Source organism: Silurus aristotelis, assembly GCF_946808225.1.
Source record: "Silurus aristotelis genome assembly, chromosome: 26".
NCBI lineage: Eukaryota > Metazoa > Chordata > Actinopteri > Siluriformes > Siluridae > Silurus > Silurus aristotelis.
The window spans coordinates 7,679,235-7,697,411 of record NC_139599.1 but is presented as its reverse complement, the minus strand read 5'-3'; the positions used below and the strand labels follow the sequence as shown (position 1 = coordinate 7,697,411).

Below are 18,177 nucleotides of genomic sequence, written 5' to 3'. Positions count from 1 at the left end.
TAGGTGAATAGATTAGAGATCTTAGGTGGGATTGTTTTTTCAAGTCATGCTTTTGTCTTGTCTCCACAAATGTGTTTGTTCATGAACTATATTGTATTTAGAATCTTTAGAGTTTCAGCGCAAAATGCAACCTTTTAAAAATGCATGAATGAAAGAAATGGTTTTGCAATGTGGAAAGAATATATCATAATATATTCTTATAATATATCAAATGTATTTGAATCTATTATAATTAGATATAATATAATACATAATATATCATTAGAAAATGTTTTTTATTTCAGAAGCGTGAACAGCAGTGTGTAAATGAATCAATCATAGCATTACCCTTGTGTGTTTCTTATGGTGTAAAAATTGGGTTTTGTTAAATTATTGTACATTTTGTGTACATTGAAGTGTTTTATTTTGAAAAAGAATGTGTAAATTGTGTGTAGTGTTTTGACAAAATGGGCATTGTTTTTAAAACTGCTTAAGCAATCGTAAGAAACTTAATGCTAAATTGTATATTTAAAAAAAATATTTTATTATAATACTTTAATATTAAATCATACAATTTTATATTGTAATGGCCAATCCAAATATTTTGAAAATCAGTATTTTATTTATTTATTATTTCAAGAAACAGGAAGAAATAAAGAAAGAAAAAGAAATGATGAATATAGATGACTAAACAAGGCTTGTTTATAGCCTTGAAGCAGATAAAATCTATTCTCAGTATAATGTTAATGTTTTTATAATGACAATTTGTAGAAAAAAAAAATTATCCATTCAGCTTAAAAAAATGCATTCATTAAATAAGGATTATATTGTGGATCTTGAAAATATTTATTTGTTTGGCCAGACTGACACAAAAGTAAACCAGCCATTAGAGTTGCACAAGCCAGTGCACTCTTAGTGCCGGTCCCAAGCCCGAATAAATGGGGAGGGTTGCGTTAGGAAGGGCATCCAGCGTAAAAACATGCGCCAAATCAAATATGCGGATCATGAATCAGAATTTCATACCGGATCGGTCGAGGCCCGGGTTACCAATAACCACCACAGCTATTGTTAGCCAACAGGGTACCAGTGGAAATTGGGCTACTGTTGGCCGAAGGAGGAGAAGGAGAGGAGGAAGACGTCTACAGAGACGGCAGGGAAAGGAGCAGTGGAGGAGAGTGGAGGTTCGGGTTGGTAATTTAAATGTTAGTACTATGACGGGTGAGAAATAGCTGATATAATGCAGAGGAGAAAGGTAGATATGTTGTGTGTATAGGAGACCAAGCGGAAAGTGAGTAAGGCCAGGAACATTGGAGGTGGATTTAAACTGTTCTATCATGGTGTGGATGGAAAAAGAAATAGTGTAGGGGTAATCCTGAAGAAAGAGTACAGTAAGAGTGTAGTGGAGGTGAAGAGAGTTTCTGATTGAGTAATAAACGTAAAGCGGGAAGTTAAAGGGGTGATGATTATTGTGAAATAGAGGAGAAGGAACAATTCTGGAGTGAGTTGGATGAAGTGGTAGATGGTGTACCTAGGAATGAAAGATTGGTGAATGGGAGGGACTTTATTAGGCATGTAGGTGAAGGGAACAGAGGTGATGAGGAGGTGATGGGTAGGTATGGCTTTAAGGAGAGGAAAGTGGAAGGGCAGATGGTGGTAGATTTTGCTAAAAGGATGGAAATGGCAGTGGTGAACACTTATTTTAAGAAGAAAGAGGATCATAGAGATATAAGAGTGGAGGAAGGTGCACACAGGTGGATTATGTTCTGTGTAGGAGATGCAACCTAAAGGAGATTGGAGACTGTAAGGTGTTGGCAGGGGACAGTGTAGCTAGACAGCATTGGATGGTGGTCTGTAGGATGGCTTTGGAGGTGAATAAGAGGAGGAGAGTGAGGACTAAAAGAAGAATAAGATGGTGGAAACTGAAGGAGGAAGAGTGTAGTGTGAGATTCAGGGAAGAGGTCAGACAGGGGCTCGGTGGTGGTAAAAAGGTGTTGGATGATTGGTCAATGACTGTGGAAGTGATAAAAGAGACGGTACTTGGTGTGACATCTGGAAATAGAAAGGAAGACAAAGAGCTGTGGTGGTGGAATGAGAAGGTGGACACTAAGGAAGGAGAAAAGTATTTGGCCAGGCAGAGAGTCCGAGCTGGGAAGGATGTTCTACAAGTTAGAGCAATAAAGGATGGAGATGGAAATGTGTTGACTAGTGAGGAGAGTGTGTTGAGAAGATAGAGGGAGTATTTTGAGCAGATGACAAATGAGGAAAATGAGAGAGAGAGAAGGTTGGATGGTGTGGAGATGGTAAAGCAGGAAGTGGATAGGGTTAAGATAGCTAGGTTAAGAGTGGAAAGTCGATCGGACAGGTGACATACCGGTAGAAGCGTGGAGATGTTTAGGTGAGATGGCAGTGGAGTTTTTTAACAAGATTGTTTAACAGGATTTTGGAAGGTGAGATGATGCCTGAGGAATGGAGAAGGGGTTTGCTGGTTTTTAAGAATAAGGGAGATGCGCAGACCTGCAGTAACTACAGGGGAATAAAGTTGATCAGTCACACCATGAAGTTATGGGAAAGAGTAGTGGAAGCCAGGCTGAGAGAAGAGGTGACCATCTGTGAGCAGCAGTGTGGTTTTATGCAGTGGAAAAGCATCACAGATGCATTAATTGCTTTGAGAATGTTGATAGAGAAGTACAGAGAAGGTCAGAAGGAGTTGCATTGTGTGTTTGTGGATTTAGAGAAAGGGTACTGCAGGGTGCAGAGATCGGAGTTGTATTGTATGAGGAAGTCAGGTGTGTCAGAGAAGTATGTAAGGGTGGTGCAGGACATGTATGAGGACAGTGTGACAGCAGTGAAGTGTGCAGTAGGAACGACAGACTGGTTTAAGGTGAAGGTTGGACCGCATCAAGGATCCGCTCTGAGCCCTTTCCTGTTTGCAGTGGTGATGGACAGGTTGACGGACAAGGTCAGACATGAGTCCCAGTGGACTAAGATGTTTGCGGATGATATTGTGATTTTTGGTGAGAGTAGGGAACAGGTTGAGAAGGGGCTGGAGAGGTGGAGGTACGCGCTGGAAAGATGGAGCCACCAGGAAGGAGAAAAGAGAAAGGTCAAGAAGGAGGTTTATGGATGTGGTGAGGGAAGACATGCAGGTAGTTGGTTTGAAAGAGGCAGATGTAGAGGACAGAGGGTTTTGGAGACGGATGATCCGCTGTAGCGACCCCTAATGGGAGCAGCAGAAAGAAGAAGAAGAAGAAGAAGAAGAAGACTGACACACATGTGCATGATCCAAATACAAATTACCCTACAGTAATTAAGTAATGAAGAGAAGAAAAAGGAAAGGGAACAAGGGTGAAAAAAGAAAGAAATAAGCAAAAGATTATAAAAAAAAAGATAATGAAAAAGAGAGGTATTGGTGCAGTACTGGAGGGAGGCTCTAGAGGGGGGTCTCTGTTACACACGGGTCATGGTGGAGCATCGCGGAAGTTCGCTGTCAGATCCGTAACCCAGGCTGTGACGCTCGCCGACATCATATGCGGTAGTGACAGCGACCGAAAGCGGTCGAGTGGAGCGCGGATCTGGCGAAAAGAGACCGAGTCACGGAGGTGAAAGCGGTCAAGTGTTCGTGTGTTAGTCCGCACTAAGGACATCAGTGATGGGCAACGCAGAGAGCGGCGGCACTGGGAGCGGTGACGAGGAGGACATAGAGGCGGAGAGCCCGAGTTTCACGGAAGGCGGCCCGGCCTCTGCGGCGGCCACGGGGAACGGGACTGGCGGCGGCGGCGGTGGAAGCGGAGGAGGTGGCGGTGGCGGCTCAGCAGCAGGAGGCTCCGGCTCGGGACGCAGCGGCAGGGGCTTGACTCACGCACCTGTAGCAGGCTCCGGCCTGCCGTCCCCGGAGGCCCTGATGGATCAGGTGCGTCTGAGGGAGGCGGCGGGCCGCGCCGGCGACACCAACACTCTCACCGTGTCGGAGTCCGCAATCGCACGCAACGAGAGCGCGCTAGTGCGCTGGCTGGAGGAGAGACTCGGCCGCGGCGAGGAAGCGCTCACCCTGGAGCAGTTCTGCGACATGCTGGAGAGCAGAGACGCGCAGCGGGACGAGTGTGAGGAGGTAGAAAGATCCGTGCTGGATTTTTATCCCAAGAACACACACACGCACACAAACACAAGTTAATGATCAACTGTCCGATCGGTGTCCAAACTCTTTACTAAATCACGCACAGTCGGTAATAAGAGTAGTTTGTACTGCTGAATGTCCTCATAGAGCTGCATTTCAACCACATTGTGGATGTTAACATTGACATGCAGTGGAGTTGCCTGAATATTTTGTCCTCTGTCTACTATTTACAAATCTCTCTAACCCGGAAATCCACCCTCTCACCCCCCCCCCTGTCCCCAGTCAGGACACACACCTACAGTAACTGGGCCCAGGAGGTGTCCTGACATAGGGAGGGTTGATCAACAATAATATCGAATTAGTCATGATTTGATTTTACCTTCATTAAAGCCCATGTAATAGGAAAGACATTTAATCATGTAGCTAGAAAATCATTAATATCTACATGAACACAGGACCACCATGATTGTGATTTTGGAAGACATTCGAAAGATTACATTATTGCAAAGATATAAAATGTGCACAGAGGCATCAGATTTGCCCCCAGGAATACACCCAAGCCAAATTTGCTATGCTCTATAAATAGAAGGGGGGCATTTTTTTTCCCCATTCTAAATCTGGGTATATTTGATCAAAATAGTGCCAAACAGGGGCAGAAAGAGTTTTTACCTCTGAGTGTAGTGATGTTGAATAAGCAGTCTTTGACCGAATGTCAGGAAAAAAAATAGCTGGAATATGCAAAGAAGCTATTCATATAAACAATAATGCTGAGTCAGTGCAATTCCAGAAGCATCATCAGGTAAATGAGGCATTAAACATCCACCAAGAGATTGATGGCATTTGACGGTCCGGAATGAAGTGGACGTGAGTCTCTGGCAGAGAAAAATATACAAGAATAAAGAATCGACGTAGAAATCGATCCGTGAAGAGATGTTTGGTAGAAGTTTTCAGTGTTCGCATTTTAAAATGGAATGAAGTTAAATTGAAGTCTCCTGCCTCTCCGAGGAAGGTTTAATGGTTTTTAGTTTTATTAACTTGACAATCTGTGATGCAAGAGGAATAGAGCACTTTGAAAAGTCCTGTAATTGGAGCAACGTCAAGGTGGTAACAGTAATATGAACCATCAGATTATTTTCTTATAATTCAATGCTTTTAAGCATTTTATTCCTTCCATACTGCGCTTCATAACTCTCTGAGCAGGAACCGGTAGTATAGTAAATTGTCATAGCGGACCCACATTGACAATTTCAGAATTGATTGTGGTTAACCGCAACATGTTCAGTACACCTCCTGGTAACCTGATCACACACCTTGATGTGGCATCGCCCTGCCAATACAGGAAATGAAAGGCATGTGATTTTAACAATCAGTCAGGCAGCGTCAAGGATTCCTGCATTTTAACTCCAATATTAGATTGCTCTCCGAAATAACACCCTGGTAGTCAGTCCAATAAAAAGAGACGTTGTAACAATGGAACATTGGAATAGACTTTTGTGTATACAGTACTCTCGAGCTACTTTAGCTGCTACAGGTTGAAGAATGAAATATTGACACGTTACCTCACCCACCCGATTACCTTGGTGTTATTTAGTAAACAAAAGTGCCTGAAGCTGTTTTAATTAAAAATAGTAACTTTTTTTACACAGCACCGTTCACCTAGTTCAAACCTGACTCAAGGTGCTAAGTAGTGTGTGCAAAAATCTAAGTGTATACTGAAGAAATATGCAAAATGTGAGCTCAGAGAAGACAGGCAGTGTGTTTTTCCGTGTTGTCAATATATATATTTTTCAAACTTTGCATTTTTTTAAATGGATTTATTTATATATACAGATATATAGATATATATATATATATATATATATATATATATATACTGTAATTTCCGGACTATTAAGCACACCCAAATATAAGCCGCACCCACTGAATTTGACAAAGATTTTTATTTTGAACATAAATAAGCCGCACCTGTTTAACGAAAGACAGTGTCTGTTACACGACTTGTATCTAAACAGTAGCCTACCAAGAAAGTCATTGTTCACCGTCTTCCTCCTTCCTTTTACAACAATTTCTTTCATGAGTTTTTCTTTTGGCATCGTCGTGTGTATAAAAATCACCATCGGTGAAGCTTTTCTCCTGATGCCGTGCAGCTCAGAACACAGGTGAAGTGGGTTTTTTCATCCCCGGTTGTTTTCAGCGTGATGAATGATTCGCTTTTCCTGTTGACAGTCCGAGTGAGCGGCAGGTCAAACGTCAGAGGAACCTCATCCATATTTATGATGTGGTGCGGCCCGATTCAGTGGGAGCGCATCTGATTTAATATAAAGAGTTTCATTGCTTCACCTTAAACCCGTTCCGCAATTTCATTGGTCTAATGTTTTGGGGCTCAATTTTTTGGCTTGAAGTTTGTGAACCTGGAAAAACCCCGGAAAAATCCATAAATTAGCCGCTTCATTGTTTAAGCCAGGGGGGTTTAAGGAGTGGGGAAAAAGTAGCGGCTTATAGTCCGGAAAATACGGTAGATGAAAAAATCCATTGAAAAATGCAAAGTTTGATCAAACTTGTAGACTGTAAAGAACAAATGTTAGTATTTATGTATTAGTTTTACTCTCATTTATTTCTGACTTTCCGGGCAACTCTGAAGCACCTGATGTAGAGTAAACTCTGCTCAATATGATCTGACCTCAATCATATTGAATAACTTTGGGATGAATTGGAGCACTGACTGCACCCCAGGTCTCCTCATCCTACATCACTACCTGACTTTAGTAACACTCTTGTTTCCTGAATGAACGCAAATTTCCACAAGCGCACTCATAAATTCAGTAAAACTCTTTAGTCGAAACAAACAACAGCAAATGGGGACGTGGAATGAAATGCTATAAAGCACATGCTATAATTAGATGTCCACAAACTTTTGTCTATATAGTGTAGTTAAGAGCAGAATCAGAAAAGAGAAGGTGATGATTCAGACAGGCGTCTTTTGAGAGTCATGGTAGTGACAGCCTGGCCAGGGAGCTAATCTTTAATGAAAATGAAACACTGCTTAATTAAACACTGCTAAAAGTTTGGAATGGACCTCGCAAACGCTGTGTCGTTATAAGTTTTAATTATTGTACTTCCATAATGTTTGTATATTTTAATTGGTTGAAAATTTAATGGCCAAAGGAGAACCGTGTGTAGCAGTGGTGGCTGAAGTGCACAAACCATGTAGTATGCTGAAGTGCATTTAGTTGCTGTGTACCTTTTACCATCCATCCATCCATCCATCCATCCATCCATCCATCCATCCATCCATCCATCCATCCAATCATCCATCCAACCAATCATCCACTCACTAAATGGATCAATGAATATTAAAATTTCTTTGTGCCCTAGTCAATAAAAACAACAAGGGGGCAACAGATGTTTATCACAAACTAGCCTGTATTTAACCCTAAACTACTCTTACATACTTTACATGAGGCAATATTCATCTCTACATATTGCCAGGTTGAGTGAAAAACTTCGTTTTGGCATTATGTGGAAAAAGTAGAATGTTTATTACAGTAGTAGTAGTGGAATGTGTACTACAAAGGAGAAGATACTACACTTCATGCTAGCCAAAAGGTTTCTTAGCATTTCAGTTTGATAGTACAGTGACCTTTAGCATGAGAAGTTGTTTTAGAACCTATTGATTTCACTCAGGATTAGGTGTTTTGAATGCCTACCCACACTCCCAGTACATTTTCTAGCTTTTGCTGAGGAAAAAAATGGCAAAAGATGAGTCATTTTCATGCAAGAAGTCTACTGCTAGTTATAGTCATAGTGACGTCATCATGCCAATGATCTAATCGGGGCGTTATCCAATAGCTGCTCCAAGCTTCACTTATCTAAGTGATCTGCCTTGACACTTCCAGTCTGATCTAGTCATCAGTCCAGAATAAATCTGCTCGTCTTGCGTTTATTGACCCGCATTGCTTGGCACTTTTGCCGCCTTATCACGTGGGGCTCATAGTGCTGCGAGGACTTTGTTTCGTTGCTCAATAGCTTCGATTTAGGCATGTTTGGGATGGAACGATTCAGCCCAGCAGTGGAAACGCACCCTTAACACCTGTCTCTGACTGTGTTTTATTAAATATTTACCAACGCTAGTTTAAGAAATCAGCTCTGTCAGATATAATCAAAGCATTTTGACAGGGATACAAGGATGCTTGTAAAATGCATTAAAAGAAATGAAAAAAAAAACTAAAACCGGAATAAACCATTACCTTGGGGAAGTGGTAGCTCAGTGGTTAAGGCTCTGGGTTACTGATCAGAAGGTCAGAGGTTCAATCCCTGTTATCACTTCTGCCACTGTTGGGGCCCTTGAGCAAGGCCCTTAACTCTTTGTGCTCCAGGGGTGCTGTATCATGTGTTTTGACCCCACCATAGTAATGTTCCCAAGTAACATTCCTAAGTGTATGTGCTGATGGACAATCGGTAAAAAAATACAAAGGAAAATTTACTTTCTGATCAATCAGATTCAAGAATCCATCATTGCTGTGTTATAAAGAAATGCTATTAATAAGATTGAATAGAGAAATGCTGAGGTATTAGTATAAAAAAAAAAAAGATCAGTTAAACAGTTTGTATCTTGCTGTCTAGTCTTTTGGACACTATTTTGTGTTTAGAATGGCCTCCAACCTCTTGTGTGTGTGTGTGTGTGTGTGAGTGTGTGTGTGTGTGTGTGTCCACCCCGATCTGACAGTGTCGTGGAGGTACACTTTATTACAGTACAAGATTCTGGTAATAAAGTCAGAATATTTGAAAGACAAAAGTTGCAATATGTGCTGATATGATAAAGTTACAATAGTCATGATATTTTAAGAAAACTTCACAGTAAGTTTACCAGAAATACTATTTTTGCACATGAACATTTCTCAGAAATGTAACTTTTTTTTTTTACACTCGCAAAACTTTATTCTCGATATATCACGACCGTTTCTAATATTTTTAGACATTCATATTAAATGTTTTAGAAGTAATTGGACTTTTTCTCGGAAAAAAGAATCCCTCTCATGCCGAATGCGACACGGCAGCTGACAAAAAGAAGGCTGGGAGCGCACTTCCGCGTTTCTGTGTTTGTTCAGCCATGTGCGTTTGATGTGCCATGCTATGTCTCCACCCCGTATTGTCATTTGTCTCATGCCTTTATTGTTCGCAACTATGGGTAGTTTGTGTTCAAAAACCCATGTGTATCCATTTGATGTTTTTTTTTGTTGTTGTTGTTGTTCGGTACGTTTCATGGTTTTTGATCACGTTTTCGTTTCTCATTTCTCCCTCCTGTTTTGTCCTCGTCGTGACGTTCTGCCTGTTATATGCTCAGATTTTTGCCTGTTGATTCAGATTTGTTTGCTGTAGGTAATAATAAAACGTTGTTTCCCCGCACTTGCATATGCCTCCGCTATCATGTGCATTCGCATTACATGACGATTACGACTTCTGTGTAATCTTCTGTATAGTATGACTGTCTTGGTGCAGAATATATATATATTTTTTTTTTATTACATTAATGGCAATATGTATGTTTTAGATATAATGATGTCCCTGAAAACAAATTCGACTAAAAGTTAAATTGTTCCCACTGTTCAGTAATAGTTTAAGGATTTCTATATTAAAAGGCAAATATTTAGTTTTTCAATCAAAGAACTAAAAACGAAACATTATCGGTGCCTGTATTTGATCTGTATTTGATCATTCAATATCTTAATTCAAGCTGCATGTCTGACTGCTTGCTTGCGTCTACTTGAAAGTAAAACGTCCTGATTGCCTGCTCTCTTTCCACGTCCCATGGGATTCTACAGTGCTTGTCTCAGCCTAGCACTCTGCAAACCCTTTCCCCAAGCTTACAGAAGGCACAAATAGTCTCGCTCCATTTGTATCTGTATTTTATAAACATTATCCAATTATTTTGAGTAATGAATTCCCATTTGTATTCCGGATGACATGAATTTCATGCTCATGCACTATTCGGCTCATCTAATAAAGGTTTATTGATTAGTTGGCGAGTGTAGTGTTCACCTAATTACACTTTTACCTATGAACAGTTATAATATCAAATGTTTTGCCCCATTTTAGTGCTACAAGCATGACGATTTCAGGCCAGTCTTAATAATTCGACACTAATGGTCAATTTGCTTGAATTGCATAATACTGAAGCGGAAAAATATCGTTATGTAACATACTAACGAACGTTGTGTTCTCTTGTTGTGTTTGATCAGGCTTTTGGTCAGTTTGATGCCGAGGGCGATGGGGTTGTCGATGTCGAGAGCATGCTCATGGCCCTGAAGAACAGCAACGGTGCAAATCTGCAAGGAGAACTCAGTCACGTGATCAGACAGTTACAGGCCTGCTCGCTGACTCCAGGTATGATCCAATGCGGTAGGATTAACGATAACTGTTCTCTGTTTAGAAGAGGATCATGTGTGAGGTAATTTTTAGTTTTTCTTTCTTGCTTTCAACCCGTCTTCCTTCCCTCCTTAGATCCATCCATTCAGTCATTCATCCGTCTATTTGTCTGCTTTAAAACATGCAACATGCAACATACGATGATGTATTGGGTTATAAAATATTAATATAATATAATAATAAAAAAATTTATTATAGTAATATAATATTAATATATAATAATTATAGTAATATAATATTACTATATAATAATAATAATAATAATAATTATAGTAATATAATATTCAATTAATACCGGTAATATAAATAAAAATTATCGTTAAGTATTTGTAAATGCCCAAGCGGGTGCCTTTGGACGAGAGGTTACGGTAAACAGATAACCAAACAGAGTACAGGTTGCAATATGAAGTGGATGATCTGTAGAATTTTGTACCAATAAATGTACCAAATACACCCTACCGCGTTTTTGGAGCAGAATAGGAGACCTTCTTTTCGGGGAAACACTGTATCATGGAGACCACATTGTAAATCCTAGAGACAGGAAACTTTTCAGTAGGTTGTGATCTTTGATGGCCTCTCATGCAAGAGACACAGCCCTGATTAGCCTATTGGTACCATTTTAGCACCATGTTTTGTTTTGACCTGTATTTTATCAACCGTCCGCCCTACAAACTATTTACTATTGATTTACATTTTTGATTGCATGGGTTCTTCAAATGCAAAAAGCCTCGAGAACCATTTAGCATGGCCGACTTAGAATACATAATTTTTTGCCTATATGTTTATTATGCAAAAGGTATTTTTGTGAATTTATTCTAGGGTTTTTGGCCTTTCTTCACAGATTTGATAAGAACGACCACTAGCAATGTAAACCGGATGTTATGAAGGTGGTGTCTGTAAAAAAATTTCTGCGATGTTGAAAATATGCCAAAAATATTGAGGAATCCGTTCATTAAAATGTACTATATGAAGTGTAATGTCACAAAATTCTTGCAAAAGTTGATCAAATCGGGATATGTAATCGTGTCCGAATATAAACACACAAACATCGGCTGTTTAAAAAATGTCTGCGTGTTCTGCATCACAAGACTGATGCAAGAATGAACGTCACCGACACGTGGCTTCATTTACCACACATACTGACACACACTTTTCGTGTATCCGGCATCTGTTGTCTGACAACATTCAACTCCAGAGCTGCCATGGTGCCACTTCAGCAGCATTTCGCCATTTAAATTTTAAAATAATCGTCGTTATACACAGACACGCAAAGGTTTTCATTACAGACAGAAAAGTAAGAAAAACCTAAACTTTCTGTTGTGCAGAACATGTTTGTGAAAGTAATACCATATATATATATATATAGCACAGACCAAAAGTTTGGACACACCTTCTCATTCAAAGAGTTTTCTTTATTTTCATGACTATGAAAATTGTAGATTCACACTGAAGGCATCAAAACTATGAATTAACACGTGGTATTATATATGGAATTATATACATAACAAAAAAAAGTGTGAAACAACTGAAAAATGTCATATTCTAGGTTCTTCAAAGTAGCCACCTTTTGCTTTGATTACTGTTTTGTACACTCTTGGCATTCTCTTGATGAGCTTCAAGAGGTAGTCACCTGAAATGGTCTTCCAACAGTCTTGAAGGAGTTTCCCGAGAGATGTTTGGCACTTGTTGGCCCTTTTGCCTTCACTCTGCGGTCCAGCTCACCCCTAAACCATCTCGATTGAGTTCAGGTCCGGTGACTGTGGAGGCCAGGTCATCTGGCGCAGCACCCCATCACTCTCCTTCTTGGTCAAATAGCCCTTAATGCCTTCAGTGTGACTCTACAATTTTCATAGTCATGAAAATAAAGAAAACTCTTTGAATGAGAAGGTGTGTCCAAACTTTTGGTCTGTACTGTGTGTGTATATATATATATATATATATAGCCCCAAAATATGTCTCTGCTGTATAGTAAATCCACATGTTAATCAGTTCATTTGAGTTGAGTGCTTGGACCCCACATAGTATTATTTGTGTCTTTATTTATTTGTATTGTTATAGTTGTAGTTATTGTAGTAGCAGTTGATCGTTGTAGTGGTAGTTCCTGCAGTTCCAGGAAAAGACACCCTGACCTCTGTTGCACTTCAGTTTCTGTAAATAATGAAATAAAATAAGATCAAATGCAAGTCAGCCAACATACATCCATTCACAACAAGGGAGTGCTTCGACTTGCATGTTAATTCCCATTGTTATCTTTGTATTTCTTTTGCAGGTTTTGTGGACATCTTCTCCAAGTCAAAAGACAGAATAGGTGCACACGCCTCAAAGATCCTGAAGTTCCTGCACAGGAATCGCATCCCGAGTAGTGCCATTCCCTTCCCCTTTCTGGATGGCTACAATAGCATCAGCTCCATGAGGGCTGCAGTGCTGCAGGACTACTTGGATTGTCTGCTGCAGAAAGAGAAAGGTAGAGGTCGGACTGACACCATGGTGGTGCTGGATTTGGATTAGTTTCGTTTGTACGATCCAATGGTTATTAGGGAATATTTACAATAGCTGCTTTACTTTGTATGTCATTGTGACTGTATGTTACTATGGTAACTATGTAACTGTTTATACATAATGCATTGTAGTAATAATAATAATAATAATAATAATAATAATAATATAATAAAAGCCTGACTGGAACAGCAGTTTATAGGCACACCCTCCAGCCAATCAGAATCAAGTATTTAGTCAAGTATTTGATCGTAGTATAAATTCACATAATAGCCATACATCTTAATCTGCATCTGTTAAGAGACAGATAATAAACTATAATGTTTTTAGCAGATATAGCTGACGCAGGACACAGTGAAATGGGACAACGTTTCTCCAGAACCCTGGTGCTACATAGAACCAGACATTAATGAAAATCGGGAAATAATTAGCAAAAAAACCCCAAAACATAATACAGGTAGTACCCGAGTTACGATGGTTGGACGAAAAAAGGTATACGGAAAGATTTCAGTATTAACATTTTCGCACAGCATTTACATTTTTGTACGGTATGTTTGGACGTTAACAGGATGTACGCCTGTGAGATGCCGTACTCTCACTAGCGGTCGACAGAGTTCCTGTGTTTTCGGTGTTTCAAAGCCCGGTTTTAGTTCTCGTCTCTTTCCATTTTATCCACATCACGTGCGTCCGACTCCATCCTCCACTCGCAAATCGGCACTCATGGTCTGCGCCCGTTACCACATACATATATACTTTATCGTAAATATTGTACATTCAGGTAGTGTAAATTGTTGTTTTGCTAAATTATGTATTGTAATTTATAAAATTTCTGACAAATCACAGTATACTACCTTGTTCTGAACACCATTTTTTAAGACTCCTGGGAAGACTAGGCCATGTTTCAACTTACCATATTTTCAAGTTACGATGGGGTCATCAGAACGGATCTCCATCGTAGCGCGGGGAAACCTGCACTCAGAAGAAAGTGTAATGTGAAAGTCTGGTGTGGTCCCTACTTCCCCCCCCCCGTTTTCATAGAAGTCATTAACCTTATGGAATTGTTGCTCCTTAAACGGACTCTCCAAGTCTTAATCCAGGGTTTTCTAGTTATCCTTGTTCTCTTTGTGTCTGAAAGACTTGGACATTCAGTACGGGACAGAGCTGTCCCAGGGCCCTGAAGTGGATCGGGTCAGGGTGGTGTCTCAGTGCTACAGCTCCATCGAAGCCTCGTCCAACGGCGGAGACATCTTCAGGATGACCAACGGTGATACCGTGTCCTACTGGCAGTCTGACGGCAGTGCACGATCCCACTGGATCAGGTATGGATCGTCTTTCTCCGCTTTTAAACCTACATAGTCTCCGAGGGTTTGTTTCTCTCACTTCACTCGCCTCCTGGGAAATACACCTCGTGATCCCGAGTGCAGGGCTTGTTTGGACAGGTTACTCCTGAAGGATTCAGAGCAGTAAACATTGTGGCGATAATGGTTGTATTTAATGGCTATTATATAATTGTCATTAGAAACTCTGTCTAACTCTGTCTGTTCTGTCCATTGACAGCATCGCTTGACTCGATCCTTTTTGGGTGTGTCTATTAATAGGTCAAAAGTGATATTACTCAATTTTTAAGCTCTTACTGATAACGCTTTGAATAAGAGAAGATTGTGATTCAGTTGGAAGTCAAATTCTGACTGTCAGCATTAAGCACATTTGCTAAAATTCTGATTCTTAGATGCACATTCTTCACTGAGGGCAAATGTTTGGATGGTTGTAACAGCTGGTTTAATGCCAGGCCTCTGCTATTAAAGTGTTCATAAAGAGCCATAATTTGATTTAGTATGTTGATGAATTTCCTTTAGAAACATTAAGTCATTATGGGGCATAAATTCTGTAGGTATTCATTCATTCATTCATTTTTACAGGCAGTTGAATTATGGGAAGTGGTAGCGGATGAGATTTTGGTCTTCTGATCGGAAGGTCATGGGTTTAAATCCTTGCACCACTTATCTGCCACTGCTGGGCCCTTAAGCAAGGCCCTTAACTCTCAATTGCTCAGCAGTAGAACTGAGATAATCGTAAGGTGCTCTAGAATTATTCTGCCAAATGCCATAAATCTAAACGTTCACCACAATTTCTAAATCTAAACTCTTGATATTTGCGTCGCACACTGGCTTAATAAGGGTTCAAACCTGTGTAGGATTTCATGGTGCCACTTTTGGTGCCCATTGGGAATTTTTTCATTGTAGAACATCGACTTCCAACCAGAAGCAGTTGTTGTTGTTATTATTATTACTATTTTTTTTTTTTTCTATTATTATTTCTTTCCCATGACACTGAGAGAATTAGTCTACCAATACTAGAGAGAAAAGACTGCTAGCAGTTTAAAAAATCTATTTTGTGAAATGTATTTATTTATTTATTTTTTGGACAACTTACTTTCTCACACACAAACTTGCCTATGTACAAATACATCCCTGCTTTTCTTTTCAAGTCAAGAAGCTTTTATTGTCATTTAAACCAGCCAACCATTTCACACACACACACACACACACACACACACACACACACACACACACACACAAACTGTATATTAAACCGACACGCACACAAAGTCCACCCCAGTCTTTTCTATATTCAAGGCTTTTGTCTGTTGTTTGTGCAGCTTTCTGCACATTAAAGAAACTTATAATCTGAAGCTACGACTCTGGAGTAGCATTCAAAATAATTTGTGCGGGGGTTCATAAGATCAGCGAATTATTGTAAGGATATGGGCTAGTGGTTAGGATGCGGCGCTCTCACCGATGCGGCCCGGGTTCGAATTTCCTGGTCAGGGAACCAACCCCAGCCATTAGGGTTGCACAAGCCAGTGCACTCTTAGTGCCGGTTCCAAGCCCGGATAAATGGGGAGGGTTGCGTTAGGAAGGGCATCCAGCGTAAAAACACGTGCCAAATCAAACATGCGAATCATGAATACGCATGATCCACTGTGGGGACCCCTAATGGGAGAAGCCGAAAGAAAGTTTATGGGCAAAGCACATGCTCTTGTCATATTTCTTTTATGTACATTGATAGAAGTAGAATGCTTTTATTTTGCATTCTGTATATTGTTAATAGATTCAATTCTTGTGTTAAAGGTAGATTTTATTTTATATTTACATGAATTTTTGAGTTTCTTAGTATTTGGGGACAGCCTCCTAACTTTTGCTCTCAGGCTGACATGGATTCCACAAGTTTGTTCAACAACTGATGATCCATTTGGGAACAAATGCAGTCACATGGTTAATATTAAATACAATTTTAAAAGAAAGAGTTCAGTATCTTACATGATACATCTGTGTAATATTTTACTTTTGTCCCCAAAAAATAATTCAAATTATAATTTTTTTATTTTTATTTTTTGGAGAAAAAAAAATACCAATGGCTTCTTTGAGAAGTATATGGACCTCATTTTATATATACTCTATAAACTGTTTACACCAAGGGCTTTTGATTTCATAAAACCATTGAGTATCCATGAATACCCCATCGTTATTACAACAAAGAACCGTGTTCCATGAAAGTAGCTTGAAAACCTTTTGACTGAATTCGAAACCAAGTTCTTGATTTTTGGGCAGCACTAATTTAACTTCCTTTCTTTTTTTTTTTTTTTTTACTCTGTTGCAGGTTAAAGCTGAAGCCGGATGTTGTGCTCAGGCGGTTGGCTATCGCTGTGGCTTCGAGCGATCACAGCTACATGCCCCAGCTGGTGTCTGTAGCCGTAGGGAAGAGCCGGCGATCGCTGCAGGAGATCAGAGACATTCGCATCCCCAGCAACGTCACAGGCTACGTGCCCTTGCTGGACAACGCCAACATCTCCCAGCCATGTAAGCTTCCAGAAGCATGTCGATAATATGATCTGAAATCTTAGTAGAGCAACGTAACATTTTCACGTAGGCACAAACATGATGGTAACTGTAGCTTGTTGTTTATCTTTATAGGCCATATTTCTAGTGCTGGTATTTGCTTATATTTTGTCCCATTGCTAATTTTGTGGTCAGAAATGACATTTCCCATACTGAGTGTTTAGGAACGTTTAAACAGTAAGCCACGACTTCCTGTTTATCCAGGGTATCATTATGAGGGGAGAATTTGCCTTTAGTCATTAAACACTGGCTGAAGACCTGTGGCTGAGCTGGAAATCCACAAGATCTTAAAGGTGCTTGAGAGCTTTTGTAAGGCTCTAAAACATTTTGCCTTCTTCAAACCGTACAATTGTATCGCTTCAAATCATCAGTCGCTGTACAGTGAAGTCACCAGTAGGCGTTCCTTTTACTGGTTGCCATAGAAATTTTTTTTTAGCTACCATTTTGACAAACAAATCAGGAGAAGGATCCTGTGCGCTCTGCTCTCTTCACTCCCGATGTACTGAGTTTCTCCATATTTGCCTAAAGTTCAAGTTTTTCAACGCTGAGTCGTCTATTTTCATTTATGTTGCCAGAAGTCAGCAGCTCTAATTGAAAATCCATAGCTAAAGATTTGTGTGTGAACATACTGTAGCTTTAGAGAAGACTCGCTGTTCAGTTGGCAAAATGTTAATCAGAGAACTCGGGTAGAATTAGAGACAATAGCTGTAAATATCTACTAGACCTTTTTTCATCTCCGAATGAACAAAAGTGAATAACCTTGCGCACTCTGCCCGTCCAGATGTTCAGATCAACATCAAGCGGTGTCTGAGCGATGGCTGTGACACGCGCATTCACGGCCTGAAGACCATGGGCTACCAGGTGACTAAGAGCAGAGAGGTATCCGTGTCAGACGCCTCGGCCATCTGGTACCTCTCTTTGCTTACCTCGCTGGTGACGGCGTCTATGGAGACGAACCCCGCCCTTGCCAACACGGTCCTACAGAGCACACAGTGAGTTGTTAAACCTTTTATCACACATCAGAGTCTTTCCGTATATTACAAGTTCGGAGATGCTTTTCTGCTTATCATGGTTTGTACAGAGTGGTTATTTGACACACCTTCTGTCAAATTTAACCAGTCCGGATATTCTTCTCTAATCTATTTCATCAAACAAAGCAGCTCTTGATTTGACCCAGAGCCTGCTTCTCACCAGATGTTTTTTGTTTTCTGCGCCATCCTGTGTAGAGTCTAGTGCACATGAAACAATGCTGCAGTCAAAATC

The 18,177-nt window shown here is 40.1% G+C and overlaps 1 protein-coding gene across 3 annotated transcripts in view; it reads left to right on the top strand.

Moving 5' to 3' along the window:
- Positions 1–3,453: 3,453 nt before the first annotated feature.
- Positions 3,454–18,177, top strand: part of zzef1 (zinc finger, ZZ-type with EF hand domain 1) — a 69,005-nt gene continuing 54,281 nt past the window's right edge. For all 3 annotated transcript variants that reach the window (XM_083531657.1, XM_083531656.1, XM_083531655.1), the window contains exons 1-6: positions 3,454–4,087; positions 10,333–10,477; positions 12,789–12,983; positions 14,151–14,334; positions 16,676–16,875; positions 17,696–17,906. In XM_083531657.1, coding sequence (XP_083387783.1) covers positions 3,629–4,087; positions 10,333–10,477; positions 12,789–12,983; positions 14,151–14,334; positions 16,676–16,875; positions 17,696–17,906 — 1,394 coding nt within the window. In that variant the 5' untranslated portion in view covers positions 3,454–3,628. The remainder of the gene's footprint in view (positions 4,088–10,332; positions 10,478–12,788; positions 12,984–14,150; positions 14,335–16,675; positions 16,876–17,695; positions 17,907–18,177) is intronic.